The sequence below is a fragment of the Onychostoma macrolepis genome, chromosome 01 (assembly GCF_012432095.1).
Source record: "Onychostoma macrolepis isolate SWU-2019 chromosome 01, ASM1243209v1, whole genome shotgun sequence".
NCBI lineage: Eukaryota > Metazoa > Chordata > Actinopteri > Cypriniformes > Cyprinidae > Onychostoma > Onychostoma macrolepis.
The window spans coordinates 31,601,343-31,621,939 of NC_081155.1; the positions used below are offsets into that span (position 1 = coordinate 31,601,343).

Here is a 20,597-nt window from a genome sequence, read left to right on the forward strand (position 1 = left end):
TAGTCTTTTAGCAGATGCTTTCATCCAAACTACTTACAAATGAGGACAACAGAAGCGATCAGAACCAACAAAAGAGCAATAATATGTAAATGCTGTGCCAAGTCTTGGTTAGCCCAGTGCAGTACAAGGATTTTTTAAATAATAAATAAAAAGAAAACAGAATAGAAAAAGAATACAGAATGCTAGTGATAGAGGGTCATTTTCTTTTAAATAAATATAAAGAAAACAAGTCAAAATATATAGTTACATTGGAAATGAAATAGAGAGTGCTAGTGTTAGAGGGTCAAGAGAAGATGGAAGAGATGTGTTTTTTGCCGTTTCTTGAAGATGGCTAAAGACTCAGCTGCTCGAACTGCTGTAACTTATCTAACATTATATATAATTAATAAAGCATATAATATATATAATTGGTCAGACTGGAAGTTCCACCTTACAGCCAATCACCTGTTTGTTTACTCTAGAACATACATGTGCATTAGCTAGACAAGCCTGAAAAATTTGGAAGCACATTAATATCCTTGTTGTCAGATTTGATTCCTGATATGAAATGTTATTTAAATGTTTTTTGTTTTTTTTGAAAAGCATACTATATAAACATATATATACGTATATAATCAAAGTAGTTATGGATCAAATACAGTATATTATGTATTGTAAAGAATACTTAAAATATTTATTATTATTAGAAAATAATTGTGTCACTGTATGTGGGCCAGTTTGTGTGCAAATGTGAATTCTAGTTAAAGTACATTAGAGTTATTTAGATCTAGAAATAGAATAGAGGTCACAGGTACAGTACACTGAACCACCATCATCCTATCACTGCGCTCTCTCTCTTGTGTGATAAACACAGGCTGTGCTGCTCCACACTAATCTAGCTGGGTCTGTGTGTGTGGTTGAGCAACTGTGTTTTCTGTTTTCTGTCACATTTGTATTATTATTAATTGTTAACTGATACTGACATTTTAGGAGAAGAAAGATAATGATTAGAATAAATAAGAGACATTTTGGGCACATAGTCAATTGGTTTGTGTGCACCATTGCTAGAGAGTGTAATGAACACACCTGCAGTGGTCTAGAATGACACACACACAGACACATTCACACATGTGACATTGATAGCCCTGACTCTGTCCAGAGAGAAAGACCCCTCTTTATTTCTGTACCACATCCCCCCCTTTCTTTTGCCTCTCTTTTTCTTTTCTGTTTTCTTTCTGTGACAGTGCTGACAGCAGTTGCTTGGGTCACAATGAGCGTTTGTGAGGCATAGACTGTACTGTGTGTGTGTGTGTGTGTGTGTGTGTGTGTCTTGATGGACTTTCAATGACTTACTGAGAGGTTTGCAGTAATTGTGCAGGACGAGGCCTGGGAGCAGAGAACATGACTGTGCAAATCTGCTCTTTTTCTTTCTTCACTCTTTTCTTTTTCTCTCTCTCTCTAAGGCATCCTTTGTTGAATCACATTTCCCCTTTATTAAATCTTGAGAGAGAGAGAGAGAGAAAGAGAGAGAGAGAGGGAGAGAAAGATGAGAGAGAAAGAAAGAGCGAGAGAGACAGTGAAAGAGGAAACGGGAGAGTGGGGGAATGGAGAAGGAGGTTTGTCTGGCAATAATCTGTAATCAGATGCCACAATTTAATATGTATCTGCACCACTCAATTAGTACAGTTTTAAGTTACACTTTACTTGAAGGGGTGTGCATAAGACTGACATGACACCTTCATAATCATGACATGACACATGTCATGAATATGAAGGGTTTTTTATGCATGTTTATGACAACTGTGATTAAGTGTCATTTGCTCAGTTAATGCAAAGATGACATTGTTTGAGATGTCTTTGTTATGGGCTAGGGTTAGGGGTAAGGTTAGGGGTAGGGTTATGTTAGGTTAGGTCAAATAATATCATCTTTGCATTATAAATGGCATAACTGAGAGAATGACACTTAATAACAGTTGTCATAAACATGCATAAAACCTCCTTCATATTCATGACATGTGCACACCCCTTCAAATAAAGTGTTACCAAGTTTTATCTCTAGTTTGTGGCCATGTGAGCACCACTGTATGTGTGTGTGTGTGTGTGTGTGTGTGTGTGTTCACTGATTCATGAAGTTTGAGTTCAATGTGACATTTTAAAATGCATACACTGTAAAAAGTTATAAGTTGACTTTACTTTAAAAAAATTGAGGAAACCCGTTGCCTTAAAATTATTAAGTAAATAATAATTTTTCAAAAAAATGTTAAGTGAACTTGACAATTCACTTAACTTATTTTTTTAAAATTATCATTTACTTAAAATTCTTAAGGCAACAGGTTTCCTAAATTTTTTTAAGTTAAGTCAACTTATCACTTTTATATATATGTGTGTGTGTGTGTGTGTATATATATTTGTAACAATGTAAATGTAATGCATCCTTGCTGCTGGATAAAATAATTAATTTATTAAAAAACTAAAACTTTCTGACCCTAAACTTTTGAACGGTAGTAAATATAAATATTTTGAATATATATTTTTTATAAAATATATTTTTTAAATAATTTTTAAAATATAATTACAAAAATACTTGTATTATAATTGTAAATATTCAAATTCACTTTTAATCAACATTTATTTCATTTAATTGTATATTTTATATGATAATTAATATATTTATTATATAATATTGATTAAAAATATCTGGGAACAGTACCTTGCTCTACTGCTCTGTTGCCAGGGAGGTCTATAATACTTGGAGAAGGTTTCTGTTAACATTCCCATTCATACCAGTGCTGTTGTTTGGCTAGTGCAGAACCTTGTGTCTGAAATCATATGTTTGAAGTCTGCCATCTTTGCTCCAGGCTTTGTTGAACCAGTCACCTGAGCTGTAAATGTCACAAGACTAACCCTCCCTTCAAATATGTGTACTTTTTTAGATACAAAGTATGCAAAATGTAATATGCCAAATTAATAGGATGTCCAATATCTCAGTATTCATGATCTAGCTGTCGAACAAATACCCATCTTGGAAGTGTGCAGTCAGTGGTTACTTTGCTTTCCTATAGGGTCACAGGGGCTACAAAGCCATCAGAGTTGGAGGATCTTTGCAAACATAATGCTGATTGGGAAATAGCTGTCAAAAAAATAAAAATAAAAATAAAGTTTTGAATGGTGAGAAAAATGCTCACTTGTTTGTTTCCAGATGGTGCAGTTTCTACCAGGGGCGAACAAGGCCAAACTAACTGTATCCCAAAAATTGACCCATGAATCACATTACACAAACAGTTAGGCTGTTCTTAGCACAACAACAGTACCACACTGTGGCCGTCTGATATTACTGCATGTCACTGACAGCAATATACAAAGAAGGCCTACCTGAATTGTGAATATATTGAAATCACTATCTCCCTCCCTGAGAGTGTGTAGAGTTTACATTACATGTAATTTGGTGCACTGGCTTTATTGGTGATAGATAAACGTTCTAATTTGCTGTTATTCCAAAATGTACAATTTCACTATCATAACAGAATGTCATAACAGTACTTGTAAGCACATTATTTCAAACAATTTGTGTGTGTATTGCTTTGTTTACAGAGTGGGAGTGACAGTTGCCTACGCAGCAAATCAGAACATCACAAATCAGATCAAGAGCACCAGACGCTTCGTCAGCACTAACATAAGAGACCTGAAATCTTTTGCCAACTACACACCAGCGGTAAGTCATAAACTATGGAAGCATATGTGTAGCAAAATTCAAATTGCAATGTAATATGCAAAATGCCAATGCAATATGTAAATGGCAATGGCAATGCATTTTCCCATACATATGTGATCCTGGACCACAAAACCAGTCTTAAGCCCAATAGGGTCTGGCTGCAGACATGCACTTGCATTTTCAGACTTGCACTCTCAGACACCTGCACTTCCGCAAGTGACGTCACTTGTAGTCGTTTTTTTTATTTTTTTTTAAATTATTAAGTATTTTTTAAATTGAATCTCTCAACATTTCACACAAGTAGCCAGGTGGTGAAGACAAGAAAAAATAAACAAAATTACGAAGTTACTTGCAATCGCTACTTGCACTCCTCGCTGCCTGCGACGTCACTTGCAATCCACACAAATCGTGCGTGTTGCCAATGGAGACAAGACGCTGTGGTTAAACGATTAAAACTAATTTAATATCATAACATACAGGGTCCTGCAAGTCATCTGTAAGAGAAAAAGACAAAACCCACAAATACGTGGCCACAGAACAGCAGAATATTTGAAAATCTGGAATCTGAGGGTGCAAAAAAAAAAAATCTAAATATTGAGAAAATCACCTTTAAAGTTGTCCAAATGAAGTTCTTAGCAATGCATATTACTAATTAAAAACTAAAACTTTCTGACCCTAAACTTTTGAACGGTAGTAAATATAAATATTTTGAATATATATTTTTATAAAATATATTTTTAAATAATTTTAAAATATAATTACAAAAATACTTGTATTATAATTGTAAATATTCAAATTCACTTTTAATCAACATTTATTTCATTTAATTGTATATTTTATATGATAATTAATATATTTATTATATAATATTGATTAAAATATCTGGGAACAGTACCTTGCTCTACTGCTCTGTTGCCAGGGAGGCCTATAATACTTGGAGAAGGTTTCTGTTAACATTCCCATTCATACCAGTGCTGTTGTTTGGCTAGTGCAGAACCTTGTGTCTGAAATCATATGTTTGAAGTCTGCCATCTTTGCTCCAGGCTTTGTTGAACCAGTCACCTGAGCTGTAAATGTCACAAGACTAACCCTCCTTCAAATATGTGTACTTTTTAGATACAAAATATGCAAAATGTAATATGCCAAATTAATAGGATGTCCAATATCTCAGTATTCATGATCTAGCTGTCGAACAAATACCCATCTTGGAAGTGTGCAGTCAGTGGTTACTTTGCTTTCCTATAGGGTCACAGGGGCTACAAAGCCATCAGAGTTGGAGGATCTTTGCAAACATAATGCTGATTGGGAAATAGCTGTCAAAAAATAAAAATAAAAATAAAGTTTTGAATGGTGAGAAAAATGCTCACTTGTTTGTTTCAGATGGTGCAGTTTCTACCAGGGGCGAACAAGGCCAAACTAACTGTATCCCAAAAATTGACCCATGAATCACATTACACAAACAGTTAGGCTGTTCTTAGCACAACAACAGTACCACACTGTGGCCGTCTGATATTACTGCATGTCACTGACAGCAATATACAAAGAAGGCCTACCTGAATTGTGAATATATTGAAATCACTATCTCCCTCCCTGAGAGTGTGTAGAGTTTACATTACATGTAATTTGGTGCACTGGCTTTATTGGTGATAGATAAACGTTCTAATTTGCTGTTATTCCAAAATGTACAATTTCACTATCATAACAGAATGTCATAACAGTACTTGTAAGCACATTATTTCAAACAATTTGTGTGTGTATTGCTTTGTTTACAGAGTGGGAGTGACAGTTGCCTACGCAGCAAATCAGAACATCACAAATCAGATCAAGAGCACCAGACGCTTCGTCAGCACTAACATAAGAGACCTGAAATCTTTTGCCAACTACACACCAGCGGTAAGTCATAAACTATGGAAGCATATGTGTAGCAAAATTCAAATTGCAATGTAATATGCAAAATGGCAATGCAATATGTAAATGGCAATGGCAATGCATTTTCCCATACATATGTGATCCTGGACCACAAAACCAGTCTTAAGCCCAATAGGGTCTGGCTGCAGACATGCACTTGCATTTTCAGACTTGCACTCTCAGACACCTGCACTTCCGCAAGTGACGTCACTTTTAGTCGTTTTTTTTATATTTTTTTATTTATTAAGTATTTTTTAAATTGAATCTCTCAACATTTCACACAAGTAGCCAGGTGGTGAAGACAAGAAAAAATAAACAAAATTACGAAGTTACTTGCAATCGCTACTTGCACTCCTCGCTGCCTGCGACGTCACTTGCAATCCACACAAATCGTGCATGTTGCCAATGGAGACAAGACGCTGTGGAGGTTAAACGATTAAAACTAATTTAATAACATACAGGGTCCTGCAAGTCATCTGTAAGAGAAAAAGACAAAACCCACAAATATGTGGCCACAGAACAGCAGAATATTTGAAAATGTGGAATCTGAGGGTGCAAAAAAAAAAAAAATCTAAATATTGAGAAAATCAACTTTAAAGTTGTCCAAATGAAGTTCTTAGCAATGCATATTACTAATCAAAAATGAAGTTTTGATATATTTACGGTAAGAAATTTACAAAATATCTTCATGGAACATGATCTTTCCTTAATATCATAATGATTTTTGGCATAAAAGAAAAATCGATAATTTTGACCCATACAATGTATTTTTGGCTATTGCTTCAAATATACCCCAGCGACTTAAGACTGGTTTTGTGGTCCAGGGTCACATATGTGCGACATTTAGTGCAAAATGAAAATGAATATTCAATTATAGAATTGAAATTTGCCATTTTCTACACTAGTTTTAATATGCAAATTAAAAACATATTTTAAAGCTTTATACTGACCTATCGTGCGTCTTGTTGCCGAGCCCCGCCTTGATGTAATGATTGACAGCTGGGGGCGTGCTTGGCTCGGAATGCATTTTCAAATCCACAATGACTTAAACTATATTCATCGCGGGGTATTTCATAAAATGCAATTGAAACGTCATATATGTCGGTGTCAATGCATTTAAGAAAAATAAAAGACATTTAAATCCCCATTTTGCTACCCTTTTGCTGCACCTTTGGCTCAGAATGCGTTTTGAAACTCTCATTGCATTTTGCTACAATTATCCCGCGGTATCACGATGAACATGCAATCCCAAGTGTCCTACCCCTAAATCTAAATGCATTTAAGAAAAACAGCATTTAAATGATAATTTTGCTACAGTTTTTGCTTGGACATGTTAAACATATCTAATCAATTTTGGTAATACATTTTCATTTTCATTTTGCAACTTGTAAAGCTTTAAAATATGTTTTTAATTTGCATATTAAAACTAGTGTAGAAAATGGCAAATTTAAATTATATAATTGAATTTTCATTTTCATTTTGCAATAAATGTCGCACATACGGTATGGGAAAATGTCATTTTAAATAAAGAAATACATTGCAATTTTACATATTGCATTGCCATTTTGCATATTACATTGCAAATTGAATTTTGTTACACATATGCTTCCATAATAAACAGGTTCAGATGGTATAGTAAAAGTGGTAAAATGTGTAAATAAAGCTATTAAACGGACTGCTATTGTTAGCTGAAAAGCTAAGAATTCAAATCTGCAGATTCTGTGTGAGTCTGATCATAGACACACATGAACATATTTTCACACACTAAAGCTGAAACTGTTTGTCTTTGTTCTTTTATTTTATAGCAAATAGACTATCTCTCTGCACAGTACACAACAGCCAAGAACAAAGTATTATCAGACTTAGACAGTAAGTATTCTGTCTTTCTTCCTCTGTTACAGTTTGTATCAATGTTAACATTCACTAACATTCAAAAGTTTGGGGTCTGTAGGAGTTTTGCAATGTTTTTGAAATACAGTGAAGCAGTGATATTGTGAAATTTAATTACACTTCAAAATAACTGTTTAAATATATTTTAAAATGCAATTTATTGCAGTGATTCCAAAGATTAATCTTCAGCAGCCATTATTCCAGTCATTTTAACATGTCGGTTTGATGCTCAAGAAATATTTCTTATTATTATCATTGTTGACAGTTGTGTATCATTATCAATGTTGCTGACTAATATTTTTGTGAAAACTGCCACTGTAAAAAGTGATAAGTTGACTTAACTTAAAACAATTTAGGAAACCCATTGCCTTAAAATTATTAAGTAAATAATAATAATAATAAAAAAAAAAGTTAAGTGAACTTGACAATTCACTTAACTTATTTTTTTAATGATCATTTACTTAAAAGTTTTAAGGCAATGGGTTTCCTAATTTTTTTAAAGTTAAGTCAACTCATCACTTTTTACAGTGTGTGATACATTTTTTCAGGGTCCTTTGATGAATAGAAAGTTCAAAAGTACAGTATTTATTTGAAATAGAAATCTTTTGTAACAATGTCAATGTCTTCACTGTCACTTTTGGTCAATTTAATGCATTCTTGCTGGATAAAAATATTAATTTCTTTGAGTAATAAAAAAAAATCTTACTGACCACAAACTTTTGAGCATCATTGTACTTGCTGGAGCTGTGTTTACTAATTTATTAATTTGTTATCATTGTGGTTTATCAGATATTGGGACTTTGCTGGGAGGACAGATTCATAATCAGCTGGAGAGAGAAGTGATGCCTGCTTTAGACAATGCTCTTCGCATGACAGCAGGTGCAAAACCAATCAAATAAACACACTTCACTAAACTGGTCGTACTTTTTTTAACATGTGGCATTTCAGTGCAATCCTGAATAACCTGAATAAAAAAACAGTAGTTTAATTTCACATTGTGAGATATAAAGTACGAGAAGTAAAACCGCAACTGTTGGATTTAAAGTCACAATTACCTGAAGTCACATTTGTGAGGTTTATTGTCACATTTTGAGGTATAAAGTCGCAATTAAAGTCATAAAGTTGAGACAGGATTGGATTTCTCTTTATTTCAGCTTATTTGAGGAGCAATTTGAAGTTAATTACTTACAATAGCTACTAATTATCTTCGTTCTTATTCTTGCATGGGGTTTCATAGTTTAATCTAATAAAACTAAAATCAAACTACACTGACAAACCTTAAATGTCATACCCTGACACCTTCACAGTTTTTCACTGTCCTGCTCACACATGTGCACAGTGTAGAAGTACTGTAAGTACTGCAAGAGAGGCCTGGACCAGAAGGTGGCAAATGACAAAAAGAAACCAAATTTAAAGGGTAACTCCACCCCAAAATGAACATTTTGTCATTAATCACTTACTCCCATGTCGTTCCAAACCCTCAAAAGCAAAAGATATTTTGGATGAAAACTGGGAGGCTTGTGACTGTCCCATTAACTGGTTCAATCTGAATGTTATGAAGCATCAAGAATGCTTTTTGTACGCAAAGAAAATAAAAATTACGACTTTATTCAACAATTCGTCTCCTCTGCGTCACATAACATTCAGATTGAACCACTGATGACAGATGGACTATTTTGATGATGTCTTTCATACTTTTCTGGGCCTTGACGGTGTTGTTTACTTGGCAGTCAATGGGACAGTCACAGGCCTCCCGGTTTTCATCCAAAATATCTTAAATTGTTTTCCGAAGATGAACGAAGCTTTTACGGGTTTGGAACGACATGGGAGTAAGTGATTAGTGACAAAATTTTCATTTTGGGGTGGAGTAACCCTTTAAAGACATTTTAAGGACAAGTAAAAACTACATTACCTAAAGACAATCCAAAAATACCTAATATAAATGATATAATAAAGAAAAATTAACAAAAGCAAAATAAATAAATACAATACTTATTAAAATACTCATTGAACCCATGACCTTGATGTTGCTACTACCACACTGTAAAAATTAAAGTTGACTTAATTATTAAGTACATAATAATTTAAAAAAAAAAGTTAAGTGAACTTGACAATTCAATTAACTTATTTTTTTAATTATCATTTACTTGATAACGGGTTTCCTCAATTTTTTAAAGTTAAGTCAACATCACTTTTTACAGTGCATGCTCTACTGTTTGAGCTACAGGAACACCACGAAACACACATTCATGGTAATATTATTCCTGTTAATTTGTTCCTTTCTTTTTCTGTTGCTTGTGATTTTGGATAAAAGTTAAAGTGGAGGGTGCTATTAAAGGTAAAAGCCAGTGGTTTCAGCCACGTGTTTTGTGAACGTAGAAATTGTGGTTGTTGTGCATCCTGTTGTTGTTTTAAGTATTGTTGTGTATCTTTATGCATTGCTGCCATATTTTTTGCATTTCATCATGTTTTTGTTTGATGATGAAATGAGAACTTTAATAGCTAAAGACAAAAACACATTTATACAGAAAATGGCATATACATGGAAATGTTCTGTGATCAGTTGTGTATTTGCAGTAGTGTAATCCCTCCCAATGGTTCATATATGATTTGCATGTGGGCATGTGTTGTAATGAAGGTGTTCTGTGTGTGTGTGTGTGTACTGCAGCCATGCGGGAGACCAAAGAGGCGTTAGAGAGTGTGACCACATCACTGGAGACCCTGCAGGAAGGGACAGGAAGACTCCAGAACTCTCTTCAGTCTGAACGTGCGTCTCTCTCAAACACACTCAACGACCCGGCCTGCTCTAATGGAGATGTAACACACTCCTGCAACACCATCCGCGGAACACTCAGCCAGCTCGCTCTCAGCGCCAACTTTCATGGGGTAACACCCACACACACACACACACACAAAACCCATATATACTGTACATATGTGTTTATCAGGGTATATAGGAAACTGTCAATTATTAGACAGTACTTTGAGGTGAAATATTTCTTGATATTATGTCTCAGTTTTATGTGCAGAGACAACAAAAAGTAAATCATTCTTACAGTAGGAACTATTAGTAGAAAAATACTTAAAAATACTTATAAAGCATTTACTAATACATTATTAAAATCAAAAGTTGTATCTGTTATTATTTAATGAACCAGAGCTGACATGAATTAATAATGAACAGTTTTATTTTTATTAACTAACAGTAACAAAGATGAATAAATACTTTGAGGAAATTATTGCTCCTTGTTGATTAATGTTGGGTAAAGTGTTGCCAACTTAACTTCTAACCCTAAACATGAATTTTAATTTCAGTGATGAACATCCCCACATTCCCGATTGTCAAAATCAAGCCCGGTCACATAAACTTTTTTTTTGTTTTTGTTAAAGGGGTCATGACATGAGAAACCAAATTTCCATTGATCTTTTGAAATAGAAAAGGTCTTTGTATGTTTAATACATCCTGCAAATTTCATAACTTAAATGACATTAGCCAATCATAACAGTAGCTGATTACTGAGTAGCCTTAAAGGACCCGCCCCTTAAAACAGGTCGTTTTAGAGAGAAGGTCAGAATGAGGGTTGAAAATCATTTTCCACACACACACACATATATATATATATTAACATTATAAGTAAACCGTAAGGAACATATTAAAATAATTAAATCCATGTCATGACCCCTTTAAAGAAACCATTTCACTTAGATATATGTAATCACAGGGAAGAAAAGCTCATTGCAATGTTAATGCCAAATTGAAATGCCAGTAAGCATTAATTACTTTACAGTCATGATCAATGATTGGCTGACCTGCTAGACAGTTGCAGGTGCCCCTAATGAAAGGGGCATTGTCATTCTAGAAAGCATTTGATTGGACAAAAATCTTTGTGGTTTAATTGTAACTTCTATGTGTCATCCAATAGTTGCCTGATGTTGAGGCACCTTTGGCCAATCTGGATGCTGTGCTTAAAACAGACCTCAGCAATATTGTACAGAAGGTCAGATGGGTCTATCTTTATCATGCACCCACTTTAAGTCTCCTGTAATGTACTGTGACAGTTTTTTCACCTCCTTTTCTTTTTGTTTATCTCTTTAGGGCTACTCTTCCTTTAATGACACACCAAGGTTGGTCAGCGAACAGACAAAAGAAATTGTGTCAGGTGAGGGCGTTCTCTTTATTCATCTCTTTAGCGCTGTCCCAAAACCTGTTGTGCTGCTTTGCTGCCTACATGGGTAATATTGCCTATGTTGCTTTAATGTGCTGCCTTCATAAACCCATTTCAACAGAGCATCTGTTGGTACTGTTATTAGGCCTACAGCTTTCTTTGTTCTCTTTCTCCATGCTAACCTCATTTGTTCTCTGTAACTAAAGAAAACACAGAAAAACACTGAATATTATTCTGCTGTTGTTCTCATATCTATCCTTGTGCATGCGGGAACCAATCTGTCTCTCTTTAAAAATGAAGCTCTACCCAGTAAGTTTTGCTGTGTATAACATTAATCCTCACAGAGTTTTAGTGCCAGATGGAAAATCCCTCCACATTCACAAACACATATGCACTTTGTCTTTCTTTGTCTGTTGAAGAAATGAAAGGGCTGCTGGATAGGTCTGGCGGAGAGATAATTGGTTTCACAAGGATGTTCCCGATAGAACCAGCACTTGAGAACTTCACAAAGTTCTTGACAGAGAGCCAGAAGAACATTGAAGCGTACTATCCACAGATCGACCAGCTGGACTTCTACAGGTACTTCTGTAAACTCTTTTTCTGGGATGTTATTTATGGGAGTGACAACCATATGTTGTCATAAAATTCTAGTAGCGACAAATAAATTTACATTAAAGCTAACAGAGTGTGTAGAACCAAACTGAACTGGGCTGCATTATGTACTTAAGCTGACGATGCTTTTGGGAAACACTGCCCTGGTTATTAATGACATATTTAAAAGTGCAAAATATTTATACAATACCAGTCAAAATGTTTTTGAAAAACTAAGCTACATTTACATTTTTTGATCAAAAACACAGTAAAAATGGTAATATTGTTAAAACTGAAATATTCATGCTTGAATATACCTATCTGGTGCTCAAGTAACATTTCTTATTATTATCAATGTTAAAAATAATTGTGCTGCTTACAGTTTTTCTCGATTGCTAACACACTGTAACTGATTCATTTGGCCCAATTTTCCAAACCATTCATACAGTTCTCGAAACAATGACACGTTTCTCAAAACTTTTAACACATTCCACCTGTTTTCACACATGCTCCAATTTGCTCAATGTTTTCTGCAAAACTTTACACAAGAACAGCATCATTTTGCAAAGGTTTAACCATGTTCTCATTTAGAAAACACAAACACACTATAACTACCTCAAGAATCACAAAATGAACACAAATAGCACACATTTATCCGTGTTTGAACATTCAGTAGCAAAACTGATGACACGGCAGTCAGAATCTCAGGATGATATGAACAAGAGCACAGGTGATTATGTGTTTTGGAAAATGAATCCTGGTAGTGGGAGACAAAGAGAAATAGGAGGAGAAAAGAAAAATTAAGGGGATGAGGTCAAAGGTCACTTGTTCCTGATGAAATGTAAAGCACTATAGTTGAGCATGTTCTTGTGCATGGAATGATCATAAGGAATGCTGCCTGCAGGCTCATCTACTTACACATTACAATTACAGTACATCGCAGTACTTCAGATGAGAGAACTTTCACTATTCTTTGTACTGTAAATACTGCAGCACACACCCTCAAACTCGTAACTGTTGAATTGATTTGTAGCCAAGTACTTTTTACATGTATTTGTGCAGAACTGAGAGTCGACTGTCTAGGGGAGGAAGAGAAAGTCTTTTCTCAGAAGACTAAGAAACTGTTATAGTATAACAAATAAGGATATTACCAATACTGTAATGCAGCTTTGCAGAGGATGCTTTATTTATTTATTTACTGCTGTACAGAAACTGACAGTATATTCCAATGTGTGTTTACTGTATATTCAGTTGTTTGGTTATTGCACTTTTCTCTTCTAGTGCTCTTCATCTACTGTAAGATAACTTTACAGTAGTGTAATGAAAGTAAACTTTTCTTAAAATGTATTGGTGAATTTTACCGTATCTGCACAACTCTATTTATGCTGCATACTGTAACAGACATTGACTTGCAAGATGTTTCCTGTTTCCCAAAAGGAGGTTTTTGTAACAGTGTTTTGAATCGATCTCACTAGTGTTCACTAGTCAGGAAAACAGTCTGTGTATTTGACAGCTTTGTGTGTCATCTGAGGCCAAAGATTAGATTTTGACAAAAGAGAACAAGTTTTTGACTAAAATGTTTGACTTTGACCTGGAAGTTTGAAGTTTGCACAAGTTGGTGTGTAGTTTTGAGATTGTGTTTATAGTTGTGAGAAAATGGTGAATTGTTTCATGAATTGTGTGTTAGCAATCGAGAAAAACTGTAATATTTTGGTGAAAACCATGATATATTCTTTTGTTTTCAGCACATTTTTATGCATGTATTTGAAATAGAAATCTTTTGTAACACCTTCAAAGTCTGTATTGTCAATTTTGATCAATTTAATGCATCCTTGCTGAATAAAATGATTAATTTCTGAAAAAAAAAAAAAAACTAAATATTTGTAGACCAATGCAGTGTACACTCTCACTGTCTTTATCTTTGTGTTGGTGTCTTTAGATGGATAGGGTGTGTGGTGATTTGCTGTATGGTTGTGTTGGTTCTGGCCTTTAATTTCCTGGGTCTGCTGTGTGGATCATGTGGCTATGATAAAAATGCCACACCCACAACACGTGGCTGTCTGTCCAACACCGGAGGAAACCTACTGATGGCGTGAGTTACAATGACAACACCAACACAACAAATACTGTATACAATAACACAATTTGTTAACCTTACCACAAAGTGCTTATAAAATATATATTTGATGATAGTTAAAGTTAGATACTAAAATTCTTTTGCATTTTTTGTTTTGTTTTCTTGATGGTCAGTTCTGTTGGCTTCAGCTTCATCTTCTCCTGGGTGCTCATGGGAGTTGTCGTCACCACATTTGTTGTTGGGGGAAACATAGAGAAGCTTGTGTGTGAGCCGCTGGCTAACAGACAGATTTTTAAGGTACTGGTTCACTACTCTATAATAAGAAACAACAATTTGATTTTGTGTTTTTCAATAGATGATAGCTTATATTTACAAAAAAAAAAAAAAAAAAAACTCTACTTAGGTAAATTAGCTATCTTGGGTTACTTCTTGCACACTTGTAAGTACAGATGTAAGCACAAACTCTGTGTAGTTTTTTTTTTGGAAAGGAGAAGAGAAACAGACCAGTATATTCTTAAATAACTCACACACAACACTAGAGTCCTTGTATTTATGTTAAACTGTGGTTAAGTTTGGGTTGTGTGTGTGTTTGTTGTGCTTAAGCAAAAGTTTAAAAAAGGGGGTCGGAAATTCAAAAGTAAAACTGGGTTAGTTTCAGATCACAGAGAGCAAAGCATTTACTCACAAACACTTCTGACCTCAAATATATTTAAAAGATCCTTCTTGTGGCTTATGTTATATACATGAATTTTAGCAAGTATTAAAGGAAAAAAATGTTTCTCTTAGAGCTGATCCTTTCACGCAGCACAGATGCACTTAAGGCAAAAAATTGTATTCAAATCCTGGCTTGTGGTCCTTTCCTATCCTGTTCCCTCTCTCCACTATGTTGTCTTAAAAAGTTGAAAATTTGTTATTATTACTCATGACAGTTTGTACATTAATATTAAATGAATATTGCTGGTCCACAGAATTAGAAAAGTCATACACGTTTGCAACAACACAAATGTGTAAATGGAATTTATGTAAATCATGACAGAATTACCATCATAAATTTGTGTTTTTTTAAATAAAATGCTGTTCAGATCATCGACACACCATATATGGTCCATCCGGCCAAAAAGAACTTCCTTCCTGGTATGCTGTTTCAAGATCCAAACATTGACCTTACTATTGGCAGTATGTACAGGTAAGTGTGTGAGCAAAGATCAACGCTAAAAATCAGTTACAAGTAGTTAATCTTGAAGAGCTATTCTGTCATCAGTTACTTGCCCTCATGTCATTCCAAACCCTTGAGACTTTCTTCAAAATACTAATGAAGATACTATTTATAATGAAACCAAAGTTTTGGAACAACATAAATAAATAAATAATTAAACACAGAAGGCTGTTTACTCTGTTTACTTTTTCCCCCTGCTCATAGGGATTGTTATGAGAATAATGGTTTATATTCTGCACTACAACTGGAGACCAAGTTCAACTTCAACAAGTTTCTCAATGCCACAGTGGTGCGTGAGCAGATTTAAGAAATACATTTCATGTATTTTTGTGTATATCTGCATACTGAACATGACATCAATTCTTTAACCATGTGTTTGTGATTTCTTGACAGTATAACCCGGAACTGACCAAGATATTTAACAGTGTGAATGTGGATCTCCGGGGGATGTTTCTTCTGGAACAGGAGGGCAAAGATAACCTCATTGACTTTGCCAACACAGGCATTGGAGATATCGACTATCAGGCTTATCTGACTGAGGTAACCAACACGCTCTCTCAGACACTTACAGACACAACAACCCAAGACATTTTAATGAGAATGGTTTGATTGACAGGTGAATAAAGGAGTGACAGTTGTGGATCTTTTGTCCTACGCAAATGAACTCGAAACTCAAGCTGACCAAGTGGTGAGTCAAATACAAACCACTTTCAGTTAGTAATGATTCCAGCCACTTCATGTATAATATTTGAAGATATTAGGTTAGGTATTATTTACTGTATGTATCAAACCAAGTGACGTCAATTAACACCCAGAGGCCAGTCTCTGGAACATTTTGAAACTTTTTATAGTGATCTCCCCTGCAGTGTAGAGGGACACAAGCACTTCATTCATGAGGGGAAAACACACAGCTACAGGATGTGTGGAGCTGCAATGTGTGCATGTACTTATAGGAATATGACTGAGGGTCTTTTACAGCACTTGGGCATAAAATGTTGGTCTGAGATGTGAGCCTGTTTGTTAATATTGCAGTTAAATAGGTCAAATTCTACCTGTATTATTGTAAGTCTTTGCCTTTTAAAGTAGGAGGATGACCCAGACCCAGCCGTTAAATCTTAAAATATAAAAATTCATTATAACATTTTTAAAACCATTATCTATAATCTACACAAAGAGTGAATAAATGAAACATTTCAGTATTTATTGAATGAAGTTCGCAGAAATACAGCTGCTACAGTTTTAGTCCCATTTCCATAATGACCAATAATATTGCAATAATTAAAAAACAATTTAATTGTATTTGTTTAGGGTTAATAACATTCTAGCTCTGAAATTAGACTTAGATTATTTCATCTTGCAATTTATTCCCAAAATGTTTCAAATTTCCAACATGTAATGCTGTTAAAGATGTGGTAAAAATGTTTCTGACTTAAATAAAAGAAAAGAAAATACAAAAGTGACAGATCTTAATTCTCTTGTGGTGCATGTATGTCCACTGCTGAATTTGTTATTGGACAAGTTAATTAAACAAGTGAAAGTAATTTGTAATGTGTTTTTATGGAAGGACAATTCTATTCAATTTCTTTCTCTCTATCTTTTTCTTAGCCACGAGGGGCTCTTGAGAATGCACTTAAGGGTCATGCCAGCAGTATTAGACAGATCCACAAAGAACAAGTGGTGCCAATGGAACAGGCTATGGTAAACATGCACACACACACACACACACACACACACACACTTACTTAACTATCTAAATTAAGGCATTCCATAGACTTCTCTTTTTTAATGCAGCCAGTTATAAATACTATAACCTAAATCTAACAGAATTTTTTTTGCCATGTAAAAAAGTATTTACTTTATTTTTAGACCATTTTTATATATGATGATGTCTCCAAAAGGAGGTTTTGTAAGATGTAGCTCATTTCTGGGTACAAATTTGTCTCCAAAATATGGTTAAGTACTGTAGGTACAAAAACAATCACACACAAACTGGCATATATATGGTTTACAGGGATTCTCCATAGGCATAATTGTTTTTATACTGAACTAGTCATATTTACTATGCCTTAAACCCACCCCTAAATATAACCCCCTCAGAAAACGTTTTTACTATGTTTTAAAGCTGTTTTATTTATGAGGATGCATGAAATTTCATTCTAAGGTTTATTCTTTATTTTGTTTTTAATGGAACCAAAGAAATTTGTGAAAGCAAGGGTAAGCCAGCAGTTGGTACTGTGATGTGATAATCCAAAAAAATGAATGTTTTTTGAAAACTGTTTTAGTAAATGTGGACTGCAGTTTGTGTTTTAGTAAATGTTTGTGTTTGCAAGTTTGTGTAAATGTCCTCTTTTTGGCTCATTGTGTTTTGTTTGGCTCATTGTGATTTTTCAGCATCTGTAATTCAATGATGGGTTCAAAAGAGCACACTTGAGCCTAACTTACTGAAAAGATTTAAAAGAATCAGAATGAAAGAAACCAGTGACTCTTTGAGGGTTAACCAGATTGTAAGTGATTTATATAGTATTTTATATGTATTTAAATAGAATGTATATGATTTTTTCCTTGTAGGGCACTTTAAGTCAAAGCATTAAACTGCTTCAGAAAACATCCAGAGAACTACCTGTAAGTACAGTAAATACACAAATCTTTATGAAAAATGTTCTACATAATAAATAGCACTTGGCTTTTGATATTTGTATGACGCAGTGACATTTATACATTGTTACGAGTGGATAAGGTGTTAATAATTATGTGATATTCCTCATGTTTTTTCCTCTAGGTTAAAGTCACAAATGTCTTGAATGCAATCGAGGCAGTAGAGTACCTCATCGCTAACAATGCCTCACATGTGGTCAAACAGGTACAAATACATTTATTTCATTTATTAATCTAATTTATTCATTTACTGATTATTAATCTTGATCTATACAACCATAGACTGCAAAAAACAAACAAAACTTCATTATTTCTCTTGTTTTACTGGGGAAGATATATATTATATATTTTAAGGTCAGTTATAAATGCTCTGTATGTATGTTTTCTTTTAACAGTTTGTTGTTGTGTTGTTGTTAATTTGTCACAGGAGACTGATAAATTCATTAAGAACATTGTGGGATATTTTTCACAATATACGGAGTGGGTCAAGCACTCTGTGAGTATGCTAATACATGATAAAGTCCAAAAGAGCAGCACTTTGTCATGTAACACTGCAACTTAATCAGTTAAACTAATGTCTGTCTCTGTATGTGCAGCTGGAAATGGAGGTCGCCCAGTGTAAGCCCATCAGCAATATCATAGACTCCATAGAGATCGTAGCCTGCAGCTTCATCGTTGACTCAGTGGTAAGAAATACAAAACCGCATTCACACATATAACACATACAAGAACCCACACTCATGAAACATATAACCATGAACATGCGCAGAATATGCATGAATGTTCCTAAACACACACACATATACAGAGAACAAGATTGGCAGTGTTCACATTCAGTGTTCACAGTGAGTATGCTTGTGTGAACTGAAGCCATGAACTTACAAACACACTCACTTTTCACACAAAAAAATTCCTACAGTATGTGTGTTCATATATGCCTATATAATTTAGACAGTCTAATAATACTCTTATGAGAGTTTGTTGACATGTAGTTGCAACATTACTTATAGTCAACAGAATGTTCAAAAGGGACCATCAAAATAAAGTGTTACCAAATTATTTATATGAGGTGTTTATTGTGCGTTTTAGAACACATTCTGGTTTGGTCTGGGAGGATGCTGTTTGTTACTCATTCCCAGCATCATCATGTCGGTAAAACTCGCCAAATTCTACCGCAGGATGGACACTGAAGACGTCTATGATGAGTGAGTGCATACATACTTGCTGAATTTATACTGAATAGCCACAAGATTGTGCTACGTGTCATATGTGAAGTGAAATATGGCAGCTTTTTCGAAAAGACTTCACATTCAGAACTGCAACTAAACTGAAAATCTTTTCATTTATAAGATTCGAGGATATTCACTCCACATGTTTGAAACAACCTTGTTTCCTTCTTTCAAGAATCATCTTAAGTCTCTTATATCCTGAAGTTTTTCCATATTCTCCATTTGTTCGCATTCTGATAACAAACCACTTCTATTTTCTCATCTTTTCATCTACAACTTTACGTTTTTACTTATCATTGCACACTGAAATTGAAAAATGCCTTTTTTATTTTTACTGAAATCATGTCATTCTACTTACTGTAAATCATACATCTCATGCTCATTTTATAAGCAACTAATGTTTACATTCACTGTTTTATTTACAGTAGTATGGATGTTGTTGTAAGTGGTTATCATAATGAGTCTATATATGGCATAAACAACCCCGTGATGAGCAGGTAGAGTTTATTCCGCCTCTTCATCTCTGCATGATTAACTGAAGTCAATTGTGTGCATGTGCATCTATATGTACAGTATGCATGTGATATCAACATGAGCTGACTTTGAAGATTCTATTATTAATATATACAATATATATTTGACTAGGTTTAAAAATGAACAGATATGTGTCTTTCATACTGTACATGAAAATATTCTATTGCCTGAATGCACTTTAGCATGTAAAACTCTGGTTAGGGTTTTAATATTTTTTTTCTTTTTATGTATTTAGTTTTAAACAGACAACATAGCATAGGTCTGTTGTTTCATTGGTCAAAGTTTGAAAATAGTTGAAAAAATTGGTGGACTTGTTTTGATACCCAAAATTAATTGATCTAAAATTTAATGAAACTAAATGAAATGCACGCATAGTGAATAATGTAATAGCATGATATTTTTCCCAGCATCCATCTCTATCCATCCACCGCATGACAGTTTTCTGCTTTTTTGGAGCTAATTGAAAGATATATTTTCAGTTAACAGTTTTCACAATTAACCTGGATTTTTTTCAGCTATCCATCCTATGACACAATGAGGTGGTATCCTCGGGCCTCAGCCCCCCCAAGACAGCCTGAGTGGTGACACAAATTCACACACACAAACACACTTTCACACGTGGTATGCAACCGTATATGAA

General features: G+C 34.4%; 1 protein-coding gene across 1 annotated transcript in view; it reads left to right on the top strand.

Annotated features, from left to right (window-relative positions):
* prom1b (prominin 1 b) overlaps positions 1-20,597 on the top strand; it is a 35,822-nt gene that overhangs the window by 13,127 nt on the left and 2,098 nt on the right. Inside the window, exons 5-23 of the mRNA XM_058790365.1 lie at positions 3,571-3,691; positions 7,405-7,468; positions 8,279-8,368; positions 10,158-10,375; positions 11,413-11,487; positions 11,586-11,649; positions 12,075-12,234; positions 14,186-14,338; positions 14,497-14,620; positions 15,406-15,509; positions 15,744-15,828; positions 15,933-16,079; positions 16,156-16,227; positions 17,145-17,237; positions 18,108-18,161; positions 18,319-18,399; positions 18,622-18,690; positions 18,791-18,880; positions 19,284-19,399. Of these exons, the coding sequence (XP_058646348.1) occupies positions 3,571-3,691; positions 7,405-7,468; positions 8,279-8,368; positions 10,158-10,375; positions 11,413-11,487; positions 11,586-11,649; positions 12,075-12,234; positions 14,186-14,338; positions 14,497-14,620; positions 15,406-15,509; positions 15,744-15,828; positions 15,933-16,079; positions 16,156-16,227; positions 17,145-17,237; positions 18,108-18,161; positions 18,319-18,399; positions 18,622-18,690; positions 18,791-18,880; positions 19,284-19,399 (1,980 nt within the window). The remainder of the gene's footprint in view (positions 1-3,570; positions 3,692-7,404; positions 7,469-8,278; positions 8,369-10,157; positions 10,376-11,412; positions 11,488-11,585; positions 11,650-12,074; positions 12,235-14,185; positions 14,339-14,496; positions 14,621-15,405; positions 15,510-15,743; positions 15,829-15,932; positions 16,080-16,155; positions 16,228-17,144; positions 17,238-18,107; positions 18,162-18,318; positions 18,400-18,621; positions 18,691-18,790; positions 18,881-19,283; positions 19,400-20,597) is intronic.